This window comes from Rhineura floridana, chromosome 3 (assembly GCF_030035675.1).
Source record: "Rhineura floridana isolate rRhiFlo1 chromosome 3, rRhiFlo1.hap2, whole genome shotgun sequence".
Taxonomy (NCBI): domain Eukaryota; kingdom Metazoa; phylum Chordata; class Lepidosauria; order Squamata; family Rhineuridae; genus Rhineura; species Rhineura floridana.
Window position 1 is genome coordinate 22,897,251 of NC_084482.1, and position 27,727 is coordinate 22,924,977.

The 27,727-nt window shown below is 46.5% G+C and overlaps 2 protein-coding genes across 4 annotated transcripts in view; both read left to right on the plus strand.

Annotated features, from left to right (window-relative positions):
* Positions 1–19,845, plus strand: part of CTDSP2 (CTD small phosphatase 2) — a 66,527-nt gene extending 46,682 nt beyond the window's left edge. The window contains exons 2-8 of one of the 2 annotated variants that reach the window (XM_061614981.1): positions 3,279–3,427; positions 4,752–4,790; positions 9,116–9,217; positions 11,475–11,531; positions 13,654–13,746; positions 14,458–14,643; positions 15,964–19,845. In XM_061614981.1, the coding sequence (XP_061470965.1) occupies positions 3,279–3,427; positions 4,752–4,790; positions 9,116–9,217; positions 11,475–11,531; positions 13,654–13,746; positions 14,458–14,643; positions 15,964–16,089 (752 nt within the window). In that variant the 3' untranslated portion in view covers positions 16,090–19,845. The remainder of the gene's footprint in view (positions 1–3,278; positions 3,428–4,751; positions 4,791–9,115; positions 9,218–11,474; positions 11,532–13,653; positions 13,747–14,457; positions 14,644–15,963) is intronic. The other variant, XM_061614982.1, reaches the window with a different exon arrangement.
* Positions 19,846–21,341: 1,496 nt separating this feature from the next.
* AVIL (advillin) overlaps positions 21,342–27,727 on the plus strand; it is a 44,221-nt gene continuing 37,835 nt past the window's right edge. Inside the window, exon 1 of one of the 2 annotated variants that reach the window (XM_061614984.1) lies at positions 21,342–21,371. The gene's annotated coding sequence lies outside the window, so the exon portion shown is untranslated. Of the gene's footprint in view, positions 21,372–26,470; positions 26,552–27,727 lie in introns of those variants that run through there. The other variant, XM_061614983.1, reaches the window with a different exon arrangement.

Genomic DNA, 27,727 nt, shown 5'->3' on the forward strand with positions numbered 1-27,727 from the left:
GCTCTGTTATGGAGGAATGGGAAGGCCTTGGATGCTTCTGATTCAAGGCTTTCCCTGGTCTGCCCCTTGCAGTGCCCTGTTTTAGTCTCTACTGCTGTTGGAGCTCTAATATCAGTAAAGTAAGGGTCATGGAGGTTTCTGCTGTGGCTGGGAAGGGGCCATTCGAGGTTGAGCGTTTCTCTGTACCCTTGGAGGAGGCAATCCAAAACCTCCTATGGCCCCTGGGACGCTCTCCCAGAACGCAGAGGATGGCAGCCTGAGGCAGCCAACAAAACATAATAATAAAATTGTGTATTACAATAAAATGAGAAACTAATAATAAAGATCCAGCAGCCACTGACAACAAAAACAAGCAACATAATTACAAAAAAAACCCAAATTGGGCAAAGACCGAATGATTTAATTTGGCACTGTTGAATGTAGCTGAAGGGGGGATTCCAAAGTTTGGGGATGCCATAGCAGGAAGTGTTCCCAGCAGCCACCCAGCTCATCTCTTAAGGCGGGAACAGCTGGAGCAAGGTCCTTGGCAATGGAATTTAAGATGATTTGCCTTTAAACAAGCAATTGCTGCTTTTATATATAAATCCTTGACTAGTGAAACCTTTTGTCAATGGTCTCTCAGGATGGATGCACCAGTCAGGGCAAGCAGAGAGGTGAAACTGACAAGGCCTTTGAAACCAGTTCCCTTGAGGCTTGATATGTGTCTCACATTTGGAGCCATCTGTGTTAATATTCTCTCTTCCTCCTCCCTCCTCACCTCCCATTTTAGCAATTTCTCTTGCTATCCTGCAGTAAACATTCTCTGCAACCTTTGGCCCTGTGACACTTAGTATTGCTTATTGCCAGGTGTCATACTGAACCTGGTCTCCTTAGTATAATTCGCAGCCTGATAGTAAAATAGGTGTTAATGGGAGTTCATGCCCCTGTTCTCTGATGGCTACCCTAATCAGAATAAATTATGTGAATTAGCCATCATTGACCAATAAACTATGCAAAATAAGAGCAAGCACGTTAGCTGCATCTACAACACACACACACACACTATCCAGAATTTGACTCTTTATCTTGGCACTGGATTTTAATATTTTTTTAGCATGGAGAACATACATCTCTGGGTTGCACTGATGCAACAGTAGCCTTTTGTAGGCACCAACAGGGAAAGACAAAGATGGTTCAGCTGGGGCCACTTCATTCAGAGCAAGCAGAACAAAAGATAACAAGGCCCCATAAAATATGATAAGTTGCTCTGGAGGGAGATTCCCCCAGGAAAGCAAAAAAGATGGGGGGGGAGAGCCCCATAGGTTGGTAGCGCAACACATAGGTTGCATGTACTAGAAGCAATCTTTGGGATCTTTGCTTAAAATGATCACTAGCTATGGGGTTTTGGAAGTGGCAGGGTCAGATGGACACATTTTCACAAATATGTAGTTAAACTATGGAATTAAGATGTAGTGAAGGCCTCCAACTTAAATGGCTTTAGAAGAGGATTAGACAAATTCATGGAAGAAAGGACTATCAACAACTACTTAGCCTCAATGGCTGTGTTTTACCTCCTCTGAATACCAGTTGCTGGGAATCACAAGTGGGGAGGACACTTCTTGCACTCCGGTCTTGCTAGTGGGGCATGTGGTTGTCCACTGTGAGAACAGAATGCTGGATTAGATGGGCTCTTGGCCTGATCCAGCAGGGTGCTTCTTATATTCTTATGATGGCTATGCCCAAAGGCTGGCAGATGATATTCTCCAGCTCAGGGTTCCCGAGGGCAGTTGCTAGAACAATTCTAGAGGCTTCATGTTGCCTGCCAATTGCTTGGGGGCAATCCTGAGCATCCTGTTTTGTACCGCGGCCAGACTGTAATGAAGTGTTCTGTGAGAATGGGTTCTGGGAGAATTACAGCAATGAACTAGGGCAGCAGCCATTTTGAGTTCAGCCATTGTAGCAAGAGTAGCAGAGTGTTAAATAAAGGCTATTGGTTTTGTTCTGCAGCTCCTCTTTCGGAGCTGCAATTGTTTTATTGCAGTAGCAAATGTCGCCCTCACAGCTCTGGAGCGGTGACTTGGATAGGTTCCATTTGTAAGCCATGAGATTCCCAGTTCAGTCCCCCAGCATGCTGACAGGGAAAGACGCTGACTAGCAGCCCTCCACTGTTTCAGGCAGAGTAAATGGTATTTCTAGGCCCAATGTACTGACTTGGTATAAGGCAGCTCCTTATAAAACTCTGGGATTGCCAACCCGATCGTACTTTTAAAATCAGGGTTTTTAGTGTAGTCAGGGGTTAACACTGGGAGCGGGTTATGAATGGATAGGGTGGGACTTGATGGGTTTTGGCAAGTTGAAAGGCAAACACTGGTGAGATCATGGTGAGAGGACCAGGAGGGGGGAAATATAACCTCCCTGGCTCAAAATGTCTTTGCCAGCTTAGAACACATTTATTCACTCAGGCATTTATAGGATGCTAGTTGTTAATTTATTCTGAAGGATGAAGCTGCTCTGTAGTTTTAAGACTGCTGTTATCTGTTGTTTTCCCTGCTGGTATTTATAAACTGGACTGGAATTTTGTGGTTTTTTAAAAATGTTGAGTAGTGCGACATTGCGTGTACCCTGATTGTGATGAAGGATTGATCAGAAATAGTTTAAGTAAAAATGAAATAAAATATCTGTTTTATTCAACAAAATACCTAATACCAAACCGGAGGCAAAAATACCACATGGGTAAGTAAAATACCCAACGGCTTAGCAGCTGTACTTAGGAACATAGAATTTGAATTGTACTTCCATAGGGTCATAGGAAGCTGCCTTATAATGGAATCAGACCGTTGGTCCATCTAGCTCAGTACTGTCTATGCTGACTGGCTGCAGCTCTCCAAGGGCTCAGGCAGGAAGGCTCTCTCAGTTGTACTTGATACCAAGGATTGAACGTGGGACCTTTTGTATGCAAGACAGGTGCTCTGCCACTGAGCTATGGCCCTTTCCCTAACTAATTCTTGTTCACTGACAGTTGGAACTCAAGCAGCTCTGGTTTGGAGAACTTGCATGCTGCTCCCAGGGTCAATCAAAATATGCCCCAGCAGGGATCACTGAAGAAGCTTGCCTCCTCCATAGACAACCATCTGAGGAAAGCCTGACTGAGTCCACTGAGAATCCCTACCTTAACCAAACCTGCCAGAGACCTAGCTCACAATCCCATACTCAGGCTGAAAATTTGCCCGCTCTTATGATTTGGTCCAGTGCTAGTGTCATGAGATCTTACTAAATTCTTGTTGCCATTGCCTTTTCAGTCTTGGTGTCCAAATCCTCCCCAAAGAAGCCTCGTGGCCGGAACATCTTCAAGGCTCTCTTCTGTTGCCTTCGTGCACAGAATGTCGGGCAGTCAGGCTGTGGTGGAGAGCATGGCCCACAGAAGGAGGAGACCAGCACCATTGCCAAGGTAAGCAAAGGCTGATGCAGTGATCACTGAGTACACCCAGAGACTTTAACAGGCAGAACTAGTGGAATCAGAGCTGCTTTTCTGCAGCTCCGTTCTCTGTTCTGGCTATCCAGATTTAGGGTGTGCCCCACAGGATATAAACCCTGTCCTAGTTCTCCAGCCACCAAAATCCTGAAATTATCTCTATCTGTATGCCTGTATGTGTGTAAATTATTCTCTTACTTGTGCCCTTTCCTGTCCCCCCCACCTACCTCTTTAACATGAAGCAAGCACTCTGCTGACTGACCAGAGTTGACAATAAACCTTTGTTAGTCTCTGTTTACATCTAGCTGGCTCTCTCACAATCAATTAAAAATTGCTTTCAGCAGGGAGAAGTTGCTTTGGATTGGAAGTAACTGCTTCTACGGCCGCTTGACACACTACAGCACTACCATGTAGGAATTGCTTCAAAACCCATGTGTAGTACATTAACCCATGATGATTGTGCATATAGGTATTTCACTGCTTGCTAATGAGCTGGGAAGCTATGGCAAATCATGGTGTGAAGGCATATGGTGAAATGTAGGCATGTACGATCTGTAAGTGGGCTTCAGCCTATTTTTTATCCAGTTGTGTAAGTAGTGGGGGGGACTCTTGTACATAGTGTTGGTCCATCCCTCCTTTCAACATATACGTCTGGCCACATTGCTTCCCATCTGTGGACATGACCCTCCCCCTTTTAAAAAAATAAATATAAAGACTATAATAAAGAAAAGTACTTCTGATCATGGACAGAGCATTGTTCCCCTCATCACTGAATTTCTACAGCCTGTCTCCACACACTTAGAATTAAGGAGCAAGACTTCCTTCTAGGGCAAATAGCAGGGCTTCCACTCAGAGCTCAGTCAGGGGAACCTCTCTTTTTAAGACTCCAGCACTGTCTCCATCTCCCACAACAGTATTCTAAACCATAGCTTGTTGGGACTCCAACTCCCATCATCCTTGACCATTGGCATTGCTGACTGGGCTTGATGGGAGTTGGAGTCTCCCAACAGTATTCTAAACCGTAGCTTTTGAAGTACATAGTACCACCTGCACCAACCTGCACCTTATGCAGCCACTCTGTACCTGGCCATACTCGTTTGCTCCCACCTCTGTTCCTGTGCTGAAGACTCTCCTGGGTAGGAAATGCAGTAATGCGTGAAGCAGCCTTTAAAGTTCTGCTCTTTAACACTTAGTGGTAAATCCAGAGGCTGGCTGAGATCCCTGATGGTAGTGTTTTCACTGTCTCATTTTTTTCATGATACCTACATCTCTACTCTCCTCTCTTTTCCCCCCCTTTTAGTCTGATCTGTTGCAGTGTCTTCAATACCAATTTTACCAGGTACGTTTTAGTTCAAAAGCGAGGGAGATCTGTTGTCTCCTCTTCAGCCAGGACTGTGTTTACCTTGTGTGTAAGCATGTGTAAAGTTAAGTTCCAATTCTGCCATCAGAATAAATGCAAGCAAATTTGCTCATTATTTGGTCACTTTGCATATCTTTTCCAGCTAGCTATGGAAAATGAACAAGAGATTCAAAACCCCACATTCTGGTTGCTGGAAGTTCTGCCCTTCATACTCTGACCCTTGTCTGTGGTTTCTGAGACTTTAGAGCAGGCACTGTTGCCTGGGGGCCACTGGGGCTGGTACGGTGGATGGCAGGGAGACTTAACAGTAGGTGGAGCTATAGCCAATGATGGGTAAAGCCCCACCCCCTGATTGGCTATAATAAGTAAGGGCAGTCTGACTTTGGTAGGGCAGTGTCCCATTTGCCCTCATGGACCAAGCTCCACTGAGAACAGACATTGTTGGACTCCCAACTACCTCCTGCCCCAGTCAGATGGGCAATGTTCAGAGATGGTGGGAGCTGTAGACCAGCAACATCTGAAGGACCACAGACTCCCCCACCCCCTGCTGTTAGTAGCCTTTGTCCATGTTCACTCTGATCCACATTAGTTTTGTCCATGTTCGATCCACATTAGTTGTGATAAAGTCCTGTTGAAACCAATGGAACAAGTTTTGTCACAACTAATTCACATCCCACTGCTTTTGATCTTCCAGTGTTGTTAGTGAGACTTAATCACAGCTAACTTAATCTCAGTGGTGCCAGTCCAGATAATTTCTGCAGTAACAAGGGCTAGAAATGTTGTTAGGTGAAAGAAGGAAAGAGAAAGAGACCTGACATTCTCAGTATGCCAAATTGTGCACTAGATACCAAATTCCATGCTTGCATGGCATAATGATGGGCACACAGCGTGTGCACAGTCCTGCCTACATAGATGTATGTGCATGTGTGTGCCCGTGTGTATTTGTGTTTGTAAGTGTGAGCATAAGAGAAAACAAACCTTCACTTGCTAAGCAAATTTCTCCTCCTGCCCTGCTGAAATGAGATTCTCCTTTGCTCTGCTGTGTAGAGTGAGTGAGTGAGAGAGGGAGATCAGTCGCTAGCCTCATTCATACAGCAGGTGATTTGGTAAAATTGTTCCTGGGCTGCTTCACTTCCAAGTGCGGGTGAATGATCACATGGTTGAATGTTTTGCCATGTGTGGGGGTGGGGATTTCTTCACATTCAAAACTAGCATATCTGGGAGAAGGCTAGCCTGCAACCCTTCTGGATGTCTGCTTTTCACTTGCAATTGGAAATGACACAATCCAGGAACAGCTCATCTGCTACACAGAGGCGAGCTAAGTTGGGCTACTGCAGGCTCAATGGCAGTGCCATTTCCCACAAACAAACAGTTTTGGGAGTTGCAGTACCTGCTCCTGAATACGAACTCCTGCCGCCTCCTCACTGTGACGTTTTTCTCAGGGCGGGTGCCTGCCAAACATCAGCCATGTGGAGACTGCTGTAAATAGTTTCCTCTGGTGGATGCCTCTACATGGAAAGATCTTCACACATGGCAATCTGCCATACAGACTAGACCATTTTCCTCATGGCATCAATAACGTCCCAAGGGCAATTTAAAAAAAATGCAGCAGGGTAGAGAATATCTGCCTGGTGCGCTTTTGCAAGTGAAAATCAACCCTAGCCTCCTGGTAGTAATTTTTATTTATTTGTTTGTTTTTAGAATTTGTAACATATCTTTCTGTCCTTCAGAGTGGTTTTCCTGTGACTATAGACCCGATGCCTGCATTTCCAAGATGCTAAAGTCCTTACGTTAGTGGGGTTGTTTTTAAATCACTCTTCCCTATCAGAAAAGGCTGTTCAGAAGAAAAGATTGTCCTGCAGTGTTAATGTACAGCAGGGAGAGGAAACATGTGGCCCTCTAGAGGTTGGTGGGACTCCAACTCCCATAACCCTTGACCATTGGCCATGCTGGCTGGGCCTGATGGAAGTTGGAGTCCCACAACATCTGGAGGGCTACAGGTTCATGACCACTGAAAAATGCTTCCCGGTCAGAAATTGAGGCGATGAAGCCACAGCATGAGGACTTTGCTACCTCAGTGAGAACAAAAGAGGAGACTGTGTTGAGGTTTTTGTTAAATTGCGCAATGAAAGTGCAAACTTTCCAGACAACAAGAACGCACACACACCACTTTTTAATATGTAGACTCAGTGCTGGATTTAGGAACAAACCAAGTAAGCCATGGTTTAGGGCCTCACATTAGGAGGGGCCTCTACAAACGTTGGAGATAATGAAGAAGATTTATTATCACTGAAATAACTTTGGCTTAAATAACCATTCATATAAAATCCACCACCACAATTCTGAACCCTGACCTCCCCATCCCAATCCACGCTCAGTCCCATCAGCTTCCCTTCCATGGCTGCTGGGCTATTTGCATCATCCACAGGTTATCCAACCTCCACTCATACCTCGAGAGGAGCTAGCCTACCAACACATTCTAAAGTTCCGTTCCACACCAGGCATCATTTCCGCTAATCCCCTCCTCGCCACTCTCCCACCACTTTTTTTCTCTTTATATTTTATGGTATGGGGCCTCTGAATTTTGACATGGCTTAAGGCCTCAGCATGTCTTAATCTGGCCCTGTGTGGGCTAATGGGCCTTAAACTGGATGTAGCTACTCTGGAAAGAAATATTTGGATCACTGTTCAAAGATTGTTAAATTTGTCAGCTGGTTGCGCTTCCACGTGGATATTTATTGTAGGATTGGTTCTCTTTATGCATGTAATGTTTTTACATAACCCACATAACATCATTGGCATCAGAATGCCAGTCCATACACCTCCGCCCCCAATTTAATACAGATTTACCCTTTGTAGGGAAAATTCAGTAAGTTTAAAAAAACAAAACTGTTGCCAACGACCCATTTGCAATATATCTGTGACCTGTTTGTAAATTAAGTCTTCATCTGGAAGCACCTTCAGTGTGCCAGTTCATTGATTAGGAATGGGAACTATCATAATGTTGTTTTGTGAATCTGAGGTGCATCTTTATTTATAAAGACATATGGTGCCGTTTGACCTACATTTTAAAAAGGTCACATAATGGTCTGAAGAGAATATAGAAAGCAGAAGGTAAACATACTAGGATAATTGTGCAAATACTATTTCTAAATATGGTGCAAGCATGGGGGAAAATACAGGTTATCTTTTTCTAATTAAACTGCTAGTTTTTGATATCATAAAGCTGATAGACTGTTTAGAAAAAGTCTTGAGAATTTCCTGCCACCAGGATCTTGTAGTGGCTACTAGCCCAAGTGACTTTTAATAACAACCTTCTTCACTTGGGATCACAGCTGATCAGTTCCATTAGAGCAGCCTTTCCCAACCAGTGTGCCTCCAGATGTTGTTGGACCACAACTCCCATCTTTCCTGACCATTGGCAATGCTGACTGAGGCTGATGGGAGTTGTGGTCCAACAACATCTGGAGGCACACTGGGTGGGAAAGGCTGTGTTAGAGCATAAGCCGCTTGTGTCTTTAATTGTTGCATAGAAAGTGAAATATTCTGAAATCCCCTCGGTTAAAGAGGCACAAAAGCCTAATTCTCTATTACATCTGGTCAGCCTAAAAGGGGTGCGCAACACACACACACACACACACACACAAATAACACTTCCCTTCTCTTGACTTGGAAAGGGGAATATAAGAGTAAGATATCTGGGATCTATGCTTTAAAGCCCTGGAATCATTGCAGTCTTAAAATATCATCTCTATATAGTTGTAGCTCTGCTCGGTAAACAGTCGTGCTTTAGGTTGGAATCCTGCATTCAGCAGGGGGCTGGACTTAGTGGCCTTATAGGACCCTTCCAACACTACTATTCTATGACTCTGTGATTATTGGTAATAAAAATGGGTATTTCACAGTCACTTTAATAAAAAAAACCCTACATTGTGGCTAATTGGGGTCTGACACCAACTTTGGATTAATAAAAGGTAGCTTTCCCTGTGAAAGGTGAACAACTGTTGTGCAACTTTTAAAGGTACAGGAAGCCTCTCAAGATCCAGCTCAGTGAGCCCCACTGCAAAGGGAAAGATTTACGAGGACCAGAGCCTTAGTTTATTTTCAAGTTTTTTTGTACAGTTTCTAATCCTAGTCATTATGCCTATGGCATCCTTTGCACACAAGATGGGATACGTTGCTAAAACTAAGCAGTTTCAAAGGACTTATATCATGTTTCGCCAGTATTTGAAGCTTATTAAATACACCTCTAACAAGGTGGTTCGCAGTGCCAATGGTGGCTAAATTTGCCTCTCTTTTTCTAGATTCCTGGGGCATGTCTTCTCCCTGAGGTGACTCAGCAAGACCAGGGCCGAATCTGTGTGGTGATTGATCTGGACGAGACCTTAGTGCACAGCTCTTTCAAGGTGAAGTTCTAGAGAGGCTCCTTCCTTTCTGGGATGGTGGATGGTGGAGGCAAAAAGCACACTAACAGTGAGAGCACAGAGGGCCATGACAGGAAAGGCAATGCTGTGCTTCAAAGGAATGGCCTAGTGGCCCCTCCAGATGTTATTACAACGCCCACAGTCCCTAACCATTGGCCGTGCTAGTTGCAGATGGAGTCCAACAACCCAGGCCTTTGAAACAAAAGAACTGAGAATCTTTGCTCTGGCCTTTGAAAACTGAACAATTCAATTCTGGTTTCTTCCCTGTAGGGTGTAGTATGAATTATTGATTTTGGGGTTATGGATAGAATTTTTTCCCTCCACCCAGACCTTCTGGGGAAGGGTGGGTAAAAATACAATAAATCGTAATAACACAACATCTGGAGAGCTGCAGCTTCCCTATCTTTGGTCTAGTGCAGCCTTTTCCAACCTTTGGGTTCCCAGATGTTGCTGCACCACAGCTCCCATCAGCTCCAGCAAGCATGGCTAATAGTCGGGATTTATAGGAACTGTAGTCTGGGGATCCAAAGGTTGGGAAAGGCTGGTCTAGTGCCATGGAACAAACTTTCCATTACAACAATTCTAGGCTGTGTGACAGGTCCTCACTGTTGTTGGAAATGGAGCCTTAAATGGTGTCAGATGCTGGATCAGAACTTTTGAGATGATAAGAGCAGGCCACCTTCCCAGGGACCCTCCCTGCCTCCCCCTTTATCTCAGCAAGGATAGAAGGCAAGGATGGGGAAAACCTGTGGCCATCCAGATGTTGCTGGACAGCAACTCTCACCACCCCTGAACATTGGGGATCTGATTGGGGCTGATGGGAGGTGTCGTTCAGCAACGTCTGGAGGGCCACAGGTTCTCCATGTCTGATATAAAGACTGCAGGAAAGGACTGGCTTGATGTATGTCGACTTTCTGATTATGAAGGGGTAAGAGCTTTCTGGGGAATAACTATGTTGAAGGGTAGGATTGGAGCTTTGAGAGTTAAAGAGAAGGGCCTCAACTACATTGTTTCCCCAGTTAGAAGTTTTCTAAACTCAGAGGATTGTATTCAATGCTGTCCGTGCATGAACAGAGTGAACTTCTGCGCATGCAACAGAACTTCACCTCCCTCTATGCTGCAGCAGCCTCCCCACCGCCCATCCCAGCACCCTCAAAATCTGTTCCAGATGGCTGGGGAATTCTCTGGTGCAGATTGGGGGGGATGGCTGCAAGGGGAAAGAGAGCAAAGTTAAATCCTGTTGCAGGAGGGGAAATCCACTGACACAGTGCTGGAGCCAGCATTTAGATTCCGGTGTATTGGTTTAGTTGGAGAATGACTATTAGAAGCTGGGGTGCTTTGAAAAATCTCTCATTATTTGAATAAACTACCTCAGCATTGATAACCAGCTACTACATACCAGACACACGATGCTATTTTTCCTGGGAATAGAGAGGGAGGCCAGTTTGTTTGTGGCTGTTTCTGTTTCTGTTCTCACATCTGATTTCTGTACTTGGGAGATGGCTTTGAGCCCTTCACAGCCCCATCTCTGGAGGAAGAAATTGTGTGTATAAATGGATTTTTGTCATTGAATCTGATCAGCAAATTCTGATAGCTATAAGAGGGCTGAATGTGAAATGGGAGTAGGAATGACTAAATGATTACTTCCCTGACCCATCAGTGGCTAAGGGCCACATTTCACATTGATAGGAGTGGGCAACTCTCCAAGGGCCAACTGTCAGTGGTGGGCAGGGCCAAAGGGGGTGGGAGGAGCAATGGACGTGACTCTTACCTTCTGTATAGTAGACGACATGCCAGGCACACAAACAAAAGTCAAGCATCCTTACATCGTCCCTCAGACAAACAAGACACATGATCACAGTTCAGGGACACATTACAGCCACAAAAAAGCACTTGAGGAGGGCACAGAGCAGGACCAGTAAGTGGTGTGGTCTGGGGAGAGGCCTGAGGGCTGGATTAAAGGGCTTGGGGGACTGCATTTGGCACATGGGCCTGATGTTCCCCATTACTGGCTTAAGTGGACATGACTGCCATTTTAAAAGTGTGTGGTCCTGCACTAGTACCAGAAGCAAAACCCAACAAATCACAGCAATGTCATTTTTTAAAACAACAACACAGATTTGGGAAGCAAGTTTTGTAATTAGCGTGCAGAGAGTGGGGTGGCAAATGGACAGAGTGAGGGAGAATTGTAGAGAGCTGGCTTCCGAAATTAACATGCACTTTTAAAAACCTTTCTCAGCCAATCAACAATGCTGACTTCATAGTGCCTGTTGAAATAGAGGGGACAACCCATCAGGTAAGCCAGCTGCTTTCACTGGGGGAGGGTTTTTCCCCCCTCCGCACAACAGCTTTGGGGTCTTATTGGCATCTGTTCTATACTGGGGTGTATGTATCAAATCTTGTGAGCCAAGAAGAAGACCCTCTTCCACTCAGGTGCTGTCAAGAAGAAGAGGAAGACTGTTCTATGAAGGCTTTGGCCTGGTTCAAGTAATCCAGGATAGGCTGTTACCAGGCAGCACGGCCTATTCTTGATTACTTGTTTCAGGAGGCAGCCACTTGTGACGTAGGTGTCAGAAGGAGTGGCGTGGATCGACTGCATGGCACCAGGAGCTCTTGGGAGAAAGAAGTGCGACCAGCTGAAAGATGGTGGGGATTCCCTGAGAACTGTTGATGTGCTTTGTAGCATTTATGTTTCTTTCTGTGTTTTGTTCACTACAATGCCTATGGCAGCTCACATTTACTTAAAATGCATTCAGATTAGTTGAACCATGCTGAAGGGCCATCGACAAGGGGAGGCATTCTTTTACTTGGTCAAGGTTAAAACAAAATGACAGGCATGGTGGAATGTCATGTGAAAAAGCAGAGCAATAGGAGTGGGGTTGTGTTCCACACTTAATGATAAAGTGTTCATGATGAAGGGGATAAAACATGCAAGCTAGTTCTCAGAGTGGGCACCTACTGGGAATGGGAAATTGAAGACTGACTGCAGTACCTGTTATACCGGCATTTTGTGCAACGGTCTTTCACACAGGTCTTCACCTACCGGTTTGAGGCCTGTTCTTTCGGTGCTTGGGGGGTTTTTGAAGGAGGCGCGATCGCGATCAGCTGAGAGGCGCAGCAGTGCAGCCTCAGAGGCTCTGGTTAAGCAGCAGCAGCATAGGCTGCTCTCCAGGAGCAGCTGGGATCGGCTGGAAGGCGCGGCGGTGGCAGTTGGTAAGGGCGGGAATGCACTGCATGCTGGGATGGCTGTCACGTGAGCAGCGGCAGTAGCGCAAAACTCCCGCAATCTTCCAGGTTCCCAGCCTGCTATCGGAATTTTTCAGGTATCATTTATTGCAGAATTTAGCGCTAACCTTCCACTACATTCCACCAGAATTCCGGAGCTACCCATTATGTCGTGTGAAAGCTCAAATTTTATGCGCAAATTAACAGGAAATAAATCGTCAGAATAACGGAATAAAGTGCAGTGTGAAAGCACCCACAGTCCAACAAGACCAAGGTTCAAGGAGGCCTGGTGACTTATCTCTCCTTTGCCCCTTTTTAAGAGTCTTCTTCTTAGATCATATACATCAGATTATGAAGTAATTCTTTGTGATCCCTATAGTGCAGGTGTGGGGAAACTTCAGCCCTAATTAGGCCTGGTATGGGTCTCATTTTGGCCTGCAAGGCCCTTTTCCCCAAACCACACCCACCTGCTCCTCACCTGATTTCATATATGTGTTGTCAGTTGTGGAGCAGGTAAGGGCATGGCTACAAAGGAACAATCAGAGGCTGAAAGTGAGCTCCTGATTGTCCCTTTGCTCATGGAACTTGCTGACAGCGAGGCCTCCTGGGATTGTCTGCACTGAGAAGTTCCCCATTGGGAACTCCCTAGTGCAGCCAAGGGGATTTGCTGTCAGTGCCAGTCATCAGTTTAGCACTGTCAGCATACCCTCCTTTGTCCATTTACAGTTACAGTTTGAATTCAAACCACACCTGCAAAGGGACTTCAAAGGGGTGTGCTGAAAGTTGGCCCATGGGGCAAGCTCCGGTTCCCCACAAAGTTGGCCTGCCGGATTCAGTTCCCCATCTCTGCTGTAGCACCAAGTCTGCTCAGCGAATAGAGTAGTATTTTCCCAAGTTTACATATTTCTGTCTGTATTAGAATGTATTTATTATATTGATACCCTGCGTTTCCTCAGAGTGGGGATGGGTGAGGGAAGAAGGTGGCTGTTGGTAGGGGAAAAGGTTGTGGGAGAAAAGCAGTGGGCGGGGGAAGGGTTAAGCATCCTCTTCCCATCCACCCCACTTCTTCCCTACAAATGTTCTCTGTAGTTGCTGAACTAAAATCATGTTTCACTCCAGCCGTCAAGTAGGTTATAGGTATAAGTAAGTAATCTCTCTGTGCCAGTTCCTCACCTCTGCCTGCTAACCTCTAGGTGTATGTGCTGAAGAGGCCCTTTGTAGATGAATTCCTGAGGCGGATGGGAGAGCTGTTTGAGTGTGTGCTCTTCACTGCCAGCCTGGCTAAGGTGAGAGGGATGAGGAGGGCCTACCCTGAACTTGGGTTTGGAGAGTTGTCTGATGCTTTCAGTTAGCTGAAGCAAAGATAAAAAAAAAAGGGAGGGTCATGTCACTTCTAACCCCTAAGATGAACAGGGTTGATATATTTTAGTTTTGCTTGGTGGCGGCTTTGACCTGGGTTAAAGGTGAGGTATTGCTGGATCTTCCTGCAGCAACACTCCAGGGTTTCAGGCAGGAATCTTTTCCAGCCCTAAATGGACACACTGGGAATTGAACCTGGGACCTTTTGTACACAAAGCAGATGCTCTAACATTGAGCTATGGCCCTTCCGCACTAACTATTGCTACTTGATTAAATTATGCAAAGTGGCATGTTTACAGAGTTATTTTTTGCTCCTCCTAGCCATGGAAAAGGGTGAGGAACCATGCAGAGTTCTAAGTCCCCACCACCAAGTAACCTCTGGAAGTTCTGCTCAGACCCTTGCTGGCTTCTCAGATTGTATTGGGCATCATTGACAAGTTTTCAACTTGATCTCCAAATCCGTGAAGACTTGCAATTTAAAAAAAACAAAATCCATGCCCAATTACACATTTGCATGATGTGGTCAAAGAGGGATGGAATTCACAGGGCCCTGCGTGGTCTCCTGATTCCTACTGTGGATTCATTGCTTCTATATGCTGATTCCTAGCCTAACGCACTCCCATTATCACTCTGTGCAGTATGCTGATCCAGTAACTGACCTGCTAGACAAGTGTGGAGTCTTCAGAGCCCGCCTCTTCCGAGAATCATGTGTGTTCCACCAGGGCTGCTATGTTAAGGACCTCAGCCGGCTGGGTCGTGATCTACGCAAAACCCTGATCTTGGACAATTCTCCTGCCTCCTACATCTTCCATCCAGAGAATGCGGTGAGCGTTCCTTTGGGGGTCTCCCATAAGTGGTTGTTGGTATGAGAATGGAGATGAAGTAGTATTTGGGCTTATCTTTTCACTTACCCTGACAGGAAAGTGGCAAAGGCTGTAACTCATAGGTAGGACGTCAGCCTTTGATAGGTTGATTGGTTAGAAGCCTGCTATAGTTAAAAAGAAAAAAAATGCCCACAGGAGGTGGCAGAAGCCCTCTTAAAAGAGGCATTTCCCTTTTGTTTCTCACCCTTGTCTTTGAAGGTGGTGCTCACTGGGATACTTGGTGTGCATCATCATGCAGCACATGACGAGTCACTTCAGAAAGAGACTCTTCCTCCCACGTGGCAGAGAAGTGGGAGTGCTTCTTCCAAGATGGCACTTGCTGGGAGTGTGTAACAATGCAGAGCCAGGTGTCTGCATCTTCCTTGCTTTGTTGTCATTGCAAGGGTTGACTCTGGTGGAATCCAAGCCCCACACAGGTGTCCTGCTCAATATCTCCTCCGCCACTCTCCCGAGCTAGATCCCTACTTCCTGATGTGCTAGTTTACCACAATGCCAGAGTGGTAAATGTGATGTTTGATTCAAACATGTGCTGACACCCCTCCTTCATTCTGAAGTGGTATAGTCCCAGGAAGACAAATAATTGTAATAGCGAGTGTTTTGTTAATACAGTAGGGCCCTGCTTTTCAGCATTCCGCTAATACGGCGGCACCAGCAGGGCGATCAGCTGTAGCACGGAGAGCTCCAGGTGCCACGCTCTAGCCAACAGCGATCAGCTGGAGTGCGCGAGCTCCCCGCGCTACAGCTAATCGCTGTCAGCTGGAGCACAGCAGCTGTAGCTCCGCGCGCTACAGCTGATCACGCACCACAGCTGTTTGCTGTCAGTTGAAGCGTGGTGGCTGGAATACAGTAGGGCCCCACTTTCTGGTGGTTTTCACTTTTCAGCAGGGGCCTGGAACGTAACTTGCCATATGAGTGTGGCCCTACTGTATAGCATGGCTAGTTTTGTCTCCAACTATAACATTTTGTGTGATCTGTTTAAAAATTAAGTCTTTGGATATTTACCTGAATGCATACCTTTTCCCAGCTCTGTCTCTTAAAAACTTGAGTTTCTTTCTATATGTCTGATGTTAGGGCAAATCTATATCTTTGTATTATCTCTGAATACAGCTAAGAGTCAAGTAAATTACTACAACATTTCAATTCTGCTCCCAAGTTCCTAGCTCTTTCTCATTAAAAAAAAAAAAAAAAGTCCCTATTTTGGGTCTCCGTGCAAAGCAATGCTGCTGGCTGACTTCTTTGTCCTTTTGATTTCCCCCTTAGGTGCCAGTCCAGTCTTGGTTTGATGACGTGGCGGACACTGAACTGCTGAACCTGATCCCTATCTTTGAGGAGCTGAGTGAAGCAGAGGATGTTTATACCAGCCTTGGCCAGCTGAGGGCACCCTAAGGTCTTCATAGCGCTATGCCTACAGAGGAACTTTTTCACTCAGTGCCTTTGGTATTGGCCAGGAGGGAAGGGGAACTCTGCAATTGTCCCCCACAACCCTACCACAAGGCAGATGCAAGCACTTTGGAGGCAATAAGCTGCATGGCCAGTCATGGAGTAGTGCCAGAGCAGTTTCCTTACCAGGGTATGGCTGGATGCCAGAGCCTCTGGCCTTTCCACCCAAAGCAGGGACATCCAAGATGGACACCCCAACGCCTATAGCACTCATATCTATGCACTGCGAGGACACAGGGAGCATCAAGAGGATGCACTGTTTTCCCAGAGCTCTCCTGCCTCCCTCCCATTTGCTGCAGGATGGTTAGTTCTGGGTGTGGTTTGTGCAGTGTAGACTGCCTACTCCCCCTCACTTTCCTCTTTGCAACTGAAAGCAATGCCAAATTATGTGGCTGACTTTCTTTAAAAGAGCATAAATGCCTCCCCACTCTCTTTTGGATGCTTCTGCGAGTGTTGTTTTCCCAGGTCCTGAGACATAGCCATCGGGCCTAGCATTTTTGCCGTCTGATCATCTCCCAGGCATGGCATAGAGATGGCTGTCCTTGGCTCTCAAATACTTATGTCCTAACCAGGGGTCTTTGGGTGGGATCCTGACCTTCAGCTGCTCCGGCCACTGGATCTCTTGGAGAAGAGGCTTTCCTTGCCTTTGATCGCTGGTTAGTGGGGGGAGGGGGAAACCCCTTTCTTTAGCTCTTTTTTGTTGTTCTCGTCCCTTCCAGCGTTTCCCCTTCAGAGCTGTAGTGAAACCCACAATTTCAGGGGTCTTGGTCCCTCGTTATCCTGTTGGCTTTTGGGAAGCCTTTCACGTGTTTTTTTATACCATGTGATTTGGGTTCAGCCTGGAGGTGAAAGGCGAAGGCCCAAAGGGAGACAAACCCTTGCAGAAACCCTCTAGTATTTCAAAACAAAAGAAAACATTGGCATAAGCATAGAAAAGGCTCATTCCCAAAACCCAAACTCCTTATTGGTTTAGGACCTACACTGTGGAGATTCCCATGCACCTGCACTCTGGCCAGTGGCGGCTGGTGGCTCCATGTCAGTGGGGCAGTGGAATCCACTCAGGGTTTTGGTCCAAACTTTCAAGGAGGTGAAGCACGTTCAGACTAAAACCTGGAGCGGATTCCACTGCCTCACTCGCATGGAGCCACCAGCCGCCACTTACTGTGGCCTAGTGCTGCTTTTGGGGGACGACGGCCAGGCAACAGCTTTACCTTAAACTTGCCTCAGCACCGTCAGCTCTTCTACCCTCTTTCAGTGAGAATTGCTAGGTTGAAGGATAGAAGGATGTTGCCTTTTTTGCCTGCAGATGGCTTACCTCCCTCTGAGGGTGCCCGGGCATACCCTGCCTTTCCCACTCAGGTCTCGTTCTAGCCGCTGTCATAACTTGAAAAACCCGGCCCCTTGGGTGGCCTCAGGGAATCATGAACTAGTGTATGAGAAGCTGGCCTGGGGTGTGGTGTGGTGGACACACAGCATTTTCACGCATGTGTCCACGGCCTGCTCCATGTTGATTGCCTTGTTGCGTTCACTGGGAGAGCAAGAGGGAAACTTCGCTACTGCCTTCACATGTCTGTGCCCTGCAGCAAGTGACCATGTCTGTTTCCTGTCAGGCTTTCTTGGGTAAAGAGCCCCCAATTAGGTGTCTGGGCCTTCCCATGCCTTCAGCATTTTCAGGGTGGCATCAGCTCTGAGAAACTAAATGTAGACAGGGGCTTTGTTAATGTTTCTATTACCTGAAGCTGCCACGCCTACCCTTTCTGCCTTTTCCCTTCCTGCCGATGTGGTACACTGCCCTTCTTAGTCATGTCTAACACACTGTGAACAAGGGCTCTTCAAGTGCCATTGGTGGCAACCAAATACATAAAGTTAAGCCAGCTTGCTTCTCTCCCATAAGCAATACAGTGCAAGTGAATCCATGTTTTGCCATTATGGGTAGGGTTGGACCATTCAGGGCTCTTTTTGTTTATTTCTGGTGCTGCCTCGTTGGCTTGGAAGCAGGAGGGTGGGTTATAGGTCATCTTTTCACCTGGGTGGGAAGATCAAACGTGGGGATAGGGAACCTGTGGCCATCCAGATGTTGCTAGGCTACAGTCCCCATCAATCATTCCTGACCATTGGCCACACTGGCTGGGGAGTCTGGGGTCCAGCAACATTTGGAGGGCTTCATTCCTGCTCAAAAGGACCAAAGCTTCAAGCCTTGCTATTGGCTGAGTGAGCAGGCACCTTTGCACCTGGCCAAAGAGCTACTTGACATTTTCATCACCTTTTATTTTAAGTGTGCTGACTGGCTACTCGTTGACCTGTGCACTTGGGTGTGGGTGTGGATGTGGATGTGTGTGGGCTCGGCCTCCAATGGTGCTTGAGAGGAGTTCGCTGCTACTTCTCGTTCCCTCCCCCTGCTGGCCTCACATCCAGTATGAGGTGTTACCCTCTTTTTGCCTCAGCTGCTGATGGCCCAATATCCCCATCTGTGTGTTTGTGTGTGTGTGTGTGTGTGTGTGTGCACGCATGGGGAGGAAGACACAGGTCTCCAACTTTCTTGAGGGAAGAGTTTCTTCTCGTAGTTTTATCAGCTGCTTTTTCCTCCAGGACACACAACACTGAGAGAACTTTAAACGCTGCGAAGTTAATGAGTGTTGGAAAGAACAAAAACCCTTTGTTTCTTTTATCCTGGTTGAGCCCATGCTCACAGTTTTGTCTTTGTCTTTTGTCAGCTGAGGAGAACTCGCCTCCATTCCCCTCCCCCCTCCTCCTGCACTCTGCCAGCAGCTGTCCTGGCCCTTTCTTCAATGTGAAACTGGCTCCTGCTTCCTTCACTCAGCTAAGCTTCAAAACACCTCCACCTGATGGGAAAATGGTACACTAGGAATGACACTCCAGTTTTCTACACTCCGCCTAGCCTGGCAAAATATGTACTCTTACTCCAGAATGGCTTGTTTCTCCTCAGTCCTAAACATCAGACTAAGATTACATTGAGGCAAACCGGTGGAAATTTTTGTCAGTCACGGTGTGGTGGAAGCTCCCAAAGTCGTAACAAGTGGTGAACACGTGTTTGCTGAAAGTAATGTGGAACTGGAGTCTGTCGCACAATAGATCCCATCAGGAAAAAAAACCTTGGCTGTGTGAATTCCCTCGGGGAGGGGACGAATCTGCCACCCTTCCCCCCTAATGCACATTCCCACTCTGAGAGTCCAGCTTGTTTATCTTGTTTCATAGCCATAATGATAACCTGGGTCCAATTGCCAATGTTGGGATTGTGCCTTGATCAAACCCAGCTGGTGATGAGGGTAAAGCACCAGCCAAGAGGCAGCCCTAACACTTAACCAGGGGGTGTTCCTTTTAGGGGTCCCCCACATTCTCCCATCCACTAAAGCCACCAATACACACACACACACACTGTCACTCATTGACCTTTGCATTCCCCCCCCCCATTTCATGCAAGGAGCAATAGTTGGTGGCTTTTGAGTAACAGAGTCCAGGGCTTTCCCCTTCTCTCCCCACCTCCTAGAAGTGTAAAAACATCCGTTGCCTTAGTCACCTGTCCTCACTTGCTGGGTTGTTTTGTTTTTCTTTTGTTTTAATGTTCTTTTAATTGGAAAAAAATATCCCAAAACTTGAAGCCGGCACTGCTGCCGTTCCGATCTCTTTCTATTTTTGGAATCTTTGTATTAACTGCAATTAAAGAAATAATAAAAAGAGAGAGAGCAAGTTTATGTCCTATCTTTTTCTTAAGTCTCTGAGTAAAATGGGCTCTGGAGGCAGAAGAACATAATAACCTTTTGAAACTGAGCAGGTTATTTTGTGAAGTAAAAGTTTCTTCCCTTGCTGTAGAAAGAAGCAAGCACCACAAATACTGCATGTTCACGCATGGCGACTGCATGACAAGTTGATGACTTGCATCGGTAAATAAGTTACCACAAAGAGAGCTTTGAACATCACCCAGGAGCACCTCGATGCAATTCTTGTCATCGGACTCAGTTTGCACATTCACTGCCAGTTACAATGTGGTGAGAAATCAAGTGATGCAGGTGTATTTCAGCTCTTGAAGGTACCATCTGGGGGAAAAACATGTGCAATTACATTTCACTGAAGTCAAAGGGATTTGAGCCAATGGTTAAAAGTTCTTGAGTGCTATTGATTTCTTTTCAGTAGAATATAGGTGCACTTCTGGTTCTCATCCAAGTGTTTTCAAATCATGGATACAGACTATCCTGGGGCAAGTGGGAGACGCAGACGGCATTTTGTTTTTTAGAATTTGGAGATGGGATAGGTGATGTGAGATGGATCTATCAGCAATGATCATGAACTGTGAAGGCTTGTCCTCGCCCAGATTCATCCCTCCATGTTGCAGTTACCAAATGATGTGCAAACTGGTTCTGTAAGGCACCTGCAGGAATTGGTTGTCTGGGTATCAACACAAGGGTGTCTGTTACAGAATTGTTGGGATGTGTGTGCTAGAAAGGGGAAGGCGCAGGCAATATAGCCACCCTTAACCTTGGGAGCAAGATGGGACATGTGCAACCCCAATCACTCCCTCCGTCAGCTTCCTGGGTGTTCTAACAAGAATGCTGAGCCAGTGGGCTCTCTTGGCTTCCTTGAGGCCCCAGCAAATGCCTGACCTCACCACTCTCTGGAGTCAGCCTTGCATGGGGAAGCTTGTTTGATGCCTGAAAGACGTAAAACACTTGAAATCCTATGCACCGTTTAAATATTTGCTGGAGACCTTGGAAGTCTCATGACCATCTCTGGCTGGCTGGCAACTCTTTTCTCTGAAGGGCGCAAAGCCATTGAAGCTTCCTTTCCTCCTTAGTTCCGAGCAAGCCACTCTAATGTGGTTAGCTCCACATCCCCTGCTGGCCCCCATTTCTTTGAATTATTGATGCAGCGATGCACTTTAGAAAAATCAATTGGAAATGGGGTGTGGCGGACATCGATGGGGATGCGGGGGGGAGGGAGAAAACAGACTTGGGAGTCTGTCCTTTCAACAGAAACAAATGAGATGTTTTCCCTATACTAATCCAGGCTGTTTGGGCTACGCCAGCACTGATTGGCCCAGGCAGCTCATATGTAGGCAAGATGCAAATGCAGGCAAATCCTAGTGAAGGAGTCTGGATCCTTCTTCTGGACCAATTGTACTTCTTGGAGCTGGAGCAGGCCATTTGCTCTTGCCTTACCGCTTGTGCCCCTCAGCCCTAAGCCTGGAGTGCAGGAGTCAGCAGCTAACCCAGGTGAGTGCTGCTTTATTTATGGGTGGTCAAAGCAAGAGGAGGGAGGAGAGGGAGGCCCCTCCAGGCAGGACTTGAAATAAGGGGCGGATGTCAAGATGACCTGATGGATCTAGTTTTTCTGGAGGAGCCATGGAAGAAAAATCAAATTCTGCTAGCGAGAAGGGAACAAGAAGGGAAGGTCCCTGAAACATAGTTGCTGAACTTTTCAGCACATTTCTGTACATGTCTACTCAGAAGCAAGCCCCACTGAGTTCAACAAGACTTAAGTCCCAGATCAGTGTGTACAGGATTTCAGCCCTTAATTTGTGAACATTCTTTGGGCTCTTAAGTAAATGGCTGAGTTTAAGAGAATTTTATTGCTATCTTGGCCTTCCTCCAAGGAGCTTAGGGTGGTACAGAAAGAGTGCCCATTTTATCCTCAGAAGAGCCCTGTGAGGGAGGTTGGGCACAGAGCAATTGGCTTGCTCAAAGCAACCCACTGAGCTTTCTGACTGAAAGATTTTAAAACATGTACTTTTACCTACCAGGTCTCCCAGACAGGTGTGGATGAGCTGGGAATGATAAACAAAAGGCACTCTGTATGTGCCTGGAAGCCCTCTCTCTCTGCTTCCACCTACTGGGAGGAAGGGCAGGATAGAAATCTAATAAATAAATAAATAAAATGTATTCCAGGGCTGAAGCCTGACAATGAAGTCATGTTCCCCAGGCAGAGCTTGCCCTCCTGTTTGGTGTCCTTGTCTGGGTACCTGGTATGAGTCAGTGCCTCTGGGCATCCATTAGGTGACATCATAGGCAAACTAATCTAACTTAAGTCAATTAGTAGCTCTCAGAAATGCATTGGTGGTGATGCATTTCGGAATAAAGTGTATGGGGCTGAATGTACCCAGTTGAGGGCTGGCTGGGCTGCGGTTGAAAAAGCATTACATTTTTTTAAAATGCCAAGGAAACTCATATTCTGCATTTGCTTGATATTTATTCTGATTACAGTATTGACGTTTTGCAGATAGCAGAATATTTAAGCAAGGGTGTTAGAAAACAAGGAATGAAGAGCTGGCTTGGAAGCAGTGAAGAGTTAGGAGCTACAGCACTGGACACTGAAGCCCCCTGACATGAGTGTCCTCTGGAATTTTTCTAGGTGGTGGTGAGGAGAAGGAAAAAACTGAAAGGAGGGAGCAGGCTAGTTTCTCACCAAAAATAAAGAAGAAATGTGTCTGTACATTTTGCCTTATATCTCAGGTTCTACAAACGACAGAAACCTGCTCTGATTTTAAAATGAAAGCTAGGGATCTGGAGATTTTAGTTCACCTGTTGTTGGAGCAACTGCCCTCCTTGCCTCCCCTGATGGATGTCCATGCCCCCTGATCTCCAGATGCCACACCTAGGGCTCCATTTGGCTTCTTAACATTTTTAAGAAACTTTTCTCTGGAATGACAACAAAAAACTTGCTTTGAAAAAGAAAGCTGAGACTCTAAAGAAGCCCAGATTAGTGTCTGTCTGTCTGTATATCTATTTTTATTATATGCTGTGTTCTTCCTTTCTGAAAGGCCCAAATAGCTCCCTGCCCCTTTATCATAGTTGGTAATAGCATTTCTAGAGCTTTAGAAAGCTCATGGCTTCCTCCACAAAGAATCCTGGATGTTTGTGGCTTGTTGCAATGCTAGGGCTGAAAATTCTCTGCTGGCAGGGTCAGCATCGGGATAGGCACTGTTGGGCAGGTGCTAAGGCCCATGACCTCACTTTTCAGCTTCCTGTCCTTGTCCCTCCTCCTTGCTGTTGCTGCTTGTTCATCTGTTCTCTCTGAACATGCAAGCAATGAGGAGGAGGGGATGGAGCAGCACTTTTAACTTCCCTCCTCCTCTCCTCCTAGGAGATTGTGTGGACTGGGTCTGGAGGGAGAGGGCATGCAAATAGGCAGTGGTGCCTTGGAGAGAGAGATGGGGCCCCATTGAGGGCACCTTGCTCATAAGACCCTCCCCCTAGCCCAGGGGGAACGGGCTAATGGGCATCCTTCCCTCCTTCAAACCTCAGCTCCCAGGGATCCCCAAAGAACGGGCAGGATTATTATCTGTGATTATGTCCATACATTCTATGCCACGTAAAAGCATTCCATATCCCTTCTATTCCTCTTTGATACGCATCTACAGATGTAAACTGAAGAATGACTAGCTAGCATATGCAGAAAGTAGGTCTGCTTCAGAGACATGTAGGTAGCTTAAGGCAGTAGTGCACCTAGGATTTCTCCTCTGTGCTTAAATTCAACCTCCGAGAGCAGCAGATGAAATGTGTATGTGTGGGGGTGAGGCAGTGGCAAAACAGGTCCCATGCCAGCAAGGGTATGCTGTGTCCCACTGGAGCTGATCGCTTGTTTTACAGTCAGGGCACCCGACCAGGAATTTGCATAGTTACAGATGCTCATTTTATTATTTTATTATTTTTACTTTAAAATATATATTGCCCTTTTCTATAACAAAATGGTGTGTTTTCCCCACCCCCAAGCAGAAGCAAGTCCCATTTTAGTCCTGTAGTCATGAGGGAGCTATAGTTTAAATGAGTTTAAAATGCTCAAGTGCACATGCTCAGAGTATCTTTTTTTTTTAAAGTTAGGGATGATAATGTTTGTTGCTCTAATATATCAGGAATGTAGAAGCAGTTGTAAAGCATGGAATGGCAAGGGGGAAGAAGAGGAATGTTCGTTGGGTCCCTCACAACTGAAGCAATACACATGGTCATCTAAAGTGGGGGGGAGCTTTAAGACAGGAATGGCCCAGGGGTCAAATGAGCCTTCCAGGATTCTCTGTCTGGCCTTTGGGACTCCCCACCACCAGGCCACACCCCTTGCTAGCCCTACGTTGCACTCTCCTTGATTTTTTTTTGCCTGGCTGGAATGGGTCCTTGAACTCTGATTATGCCTCATGCTTGCCTGATGGAGGACAAAGAAAGGTGTGTGTAAAGCTAGCCTACTGTGTAAAAGTAAAATTTACAATCATTACTCCACCTGCTTTTGCCTCTGGCCCCACCCACCATTGGCACATGGCCCTCAGAAGCTTGCCGAGAAGGGAATATGGCCCTCAGGCTGAAAATGGTTCCCCACCCCTTCTGTAAAACCATTAAGTCCAATGTCTAAAATTACCAAACTGGAGCATTAGGATGTGTTGTAATAGATTAATATCAATGCTGTTTATTAAAAATTGCTGTTGACAGAGGAATATTTTTAACAAATTAGAGGCATTTGAACCCAGAACATGATTCTTATTTGCATTATAAGATCTGAGTAAGAGTGTACACTCCCATCCACATTACAATGCAGGAAGGTATGTGCATCCTCCAGCCAGGCCCCGGCACCAGTGGAGCCAGGTTGGACGCTGGCCGATGGCCCCTGCAGAAGAGAGGGGCCCTGCTGCATGTGCCCTGTGACCCGATGCTGGCACAGATCGCACATTGGGAGCCACCAAGGCAACACCCCACCATTGCAGTGGTGTGGGCTGGCCGCACCTCTTCCTTTGTAGCTGCATCAGTGTGCTGTATGTGCATGCTTACCATCACCCAAGAAGATGGTGACGGGCATTGGCAGAGGCTGATGCGGCCAGGCCTATTTAAGCCCCAGTAGCAGCGGTAGTGCTGTTGCATTGCCGCTGCAGCCTTCGAGACCATGCTGCAGTGTGGTGCCTAAGGGCCCACTGCAGTCTGGTGCGGCCCTGCCTACACCACAATTGTCTTGGATTGCATGTGCATTATTGCACTGTCCGTATCTGGATGGGGTCATTATGTGACTATTGCCATATCCTATGGACAGAGTCTATAACCTTGCTGCACCATTAGAAAATATGGGATCCTATGACTCATATCACTGAGGTGCTATCATCTCTGTAGTCACAACCTGTGTGTGATGGTCACTTGAACATTGTAGTATCAATTGGTGATAGTATGGCAGGAAAAGGTGGCAATGTAGAAGGCTATAGAGTGGCTCAGTATTGGACAAATCTAACCAGGAAATGGGGTTGGAAGCTTAACCGGATCAGTGCTGCCCTGGAAAAAAATACTTAGGATGCATACAGACTATACATTCAAAGCACATGGCTTCCCCCCAAAATCCTGGGAACTGTGGTTTCCTCCTCACAGAACCACAATTCCCAGCACCTTTACCAAACTATAGTTTCCAGGATTCTTTGGGGGAAGCCATGTGCTTTAAATTATGGTGTGTATGCAGTTCTAGGCTCCAGTCTAGCTCTGTGGGTGGTAATCACAGCTAATGGCTACTTGAGTGGATACTTATATCCCCATCCATATCAGCAGATGAATCCATAATATTTGATGGGGCCCAGAATGAATATCCCAATACAGATGTAACAGCTGTGCATGTAGCTCTCTCTTTCTGGATTGCAACATTAAAGTGAGAGAGTTAATTCTGACATGAGATTATATTTCTGTATTGAGTGCACTGGGATGATTGCACCAGAACATTTTTTTTAAAAAGTTGTTATGTAAGAATGAAAATCCCACAAAGATTCTGCAGGAATTATCCACAAACGGGAAGCAAGGAGATTCCAGTGTCCTACTTGAGTATCTTTTCTGCAAAATCCACATGGATGATTTCACATTCTCGTGTAACATTTTTCATGTGTGTTCCCCTATAGGAATCATTCCAGAGCTCGTCCAGGGAGGGAAAGGTTTTCAGAGGAGATATCCCAAATTCTATGTTGGTCCCCTCTAGTTTTTACAAAGTGAAGGCAAATTTTCTCAGTTTTCAGAAGGGGTGGGAGGCTCGGACCACAGGTCTCGAGGTCTGTACCCCTTCCCTTGCCAAAAGGAGGAAAGAGCTGGGCAATTCTTTCCAAAGCAGAGTCCAAGCAGCTGCCTCCTTCTCTGGAACTGAGCAGGCTCGGTTCTGCACGTTGCTGGTTAATCAATCCCAGCCTTTGGGATGCCTCCAAGGCTTGAACGAGAGTCTACTGGACTGGACTACTCCCCTCATTAAATCCTACCATCTGGCTTCAATGACTGAGCAATTGGGGGGTTATACAGAGGGGGAGGGTATAGGGATGCTGTTATGGGTTAGGCTGCTCTGAGCCTACCCGCCCTTGCGGCTCCCAGAATGCTTGACTCATCTTTGTAAGTGTGTGCCTCTCCCTGTTGCATTAAGGAGAAACTGCCAGGGAGTAGCTACTGCTTCACAGGGATTGGTAAGTACCTGCATGCCATCCTCCCATGCTCTGTGTGTTGTGTCTTGAGCCCCAGTTGTAAAAATAAGCAAAGAGGCTCTGTCTAACACCTGGGCAGTGAGGCTTACATGTGCCCCATGGAGGACAGGGTGCATCCTGGGGCTTTATTAAAAAGAATTGGGGAAGGTGCATGCATGCCTGTCTGGAAGATCCTGGCTTTCATCTGAAGCTCCACTCCTCAGCTGTCATTTAGCTGGGTTGGCTGTGATTGCACAGGGACGAGGGAAAGGAAGGGACATGCTCAGCAGTGCTGTATTATTGCTTCGCATCCTGTGTCAGGGATTGGGAACCTTCTGTCCTCCAAATGTTTTATTGGACTCCAACTCCCATCATCCTCCCTTCCCCACCACCACAACCAATGGGTAGGGAAGATGGGAACTGTAGTCCAACAACATCGGGAGGGCCACAGGTTCCCTACCCTTGTTCTAGGGCAAACCCTAGACATTAAAAGCCATCCCTGGGGCCAATCCTGGCTATAGCACAAAGCAGGGAAAGAGAAAATCAGTTCATACATTAGACAGTCTTAAAATGAGGTATGGTGCACAATGGTGTTGACACCATTCCAAGGGCACAGAAGTGCCAGTGCTCTAGCAACCATGCTTGCCTCTATTTTGAGAAGCCATGCCAACTGGCAGTCTCCCTCCATACCCGAAAGAGAAGGCTAAAGTCAGAAGGGATGCTCAGTGGCAGAGCTTTGCATGCAGAAAGTCCCACTTTCAGCTCCTGACATCTCCAGGTAGGACCGGGAATGTCCACTGTCTGAAACCCTGGAGCAGCCTTTCCCAACCAGTGTGCCTCCAGATGTTGCTGGACTACAGTTCCCATCTTTCCTGACCATTGGCAATGCTGGCTGAGGCTGATGGGAGTTGTGGTCCAACAACATCTGGAGGCACACTGGTTGGGAAAGGCTGCCCTGGAGAGTCACTGCTAGTCAGTGTAGATAGTACTGAGCCAAATGGATCAACGATCTAACTTGGTATGGTTGAAGCAGCTTCCTGTGTTCCTAACAATGGCCACTATGGAAAAGGAGGCAGCAGTGAGTTCAACATTTGTTCCTGCTGCTATTGCAGTTCCAAGAGCTAGGTATTAAAAAAACCCCTAATGAAATATTATAGTAAAACATATGCACCCCCAGGT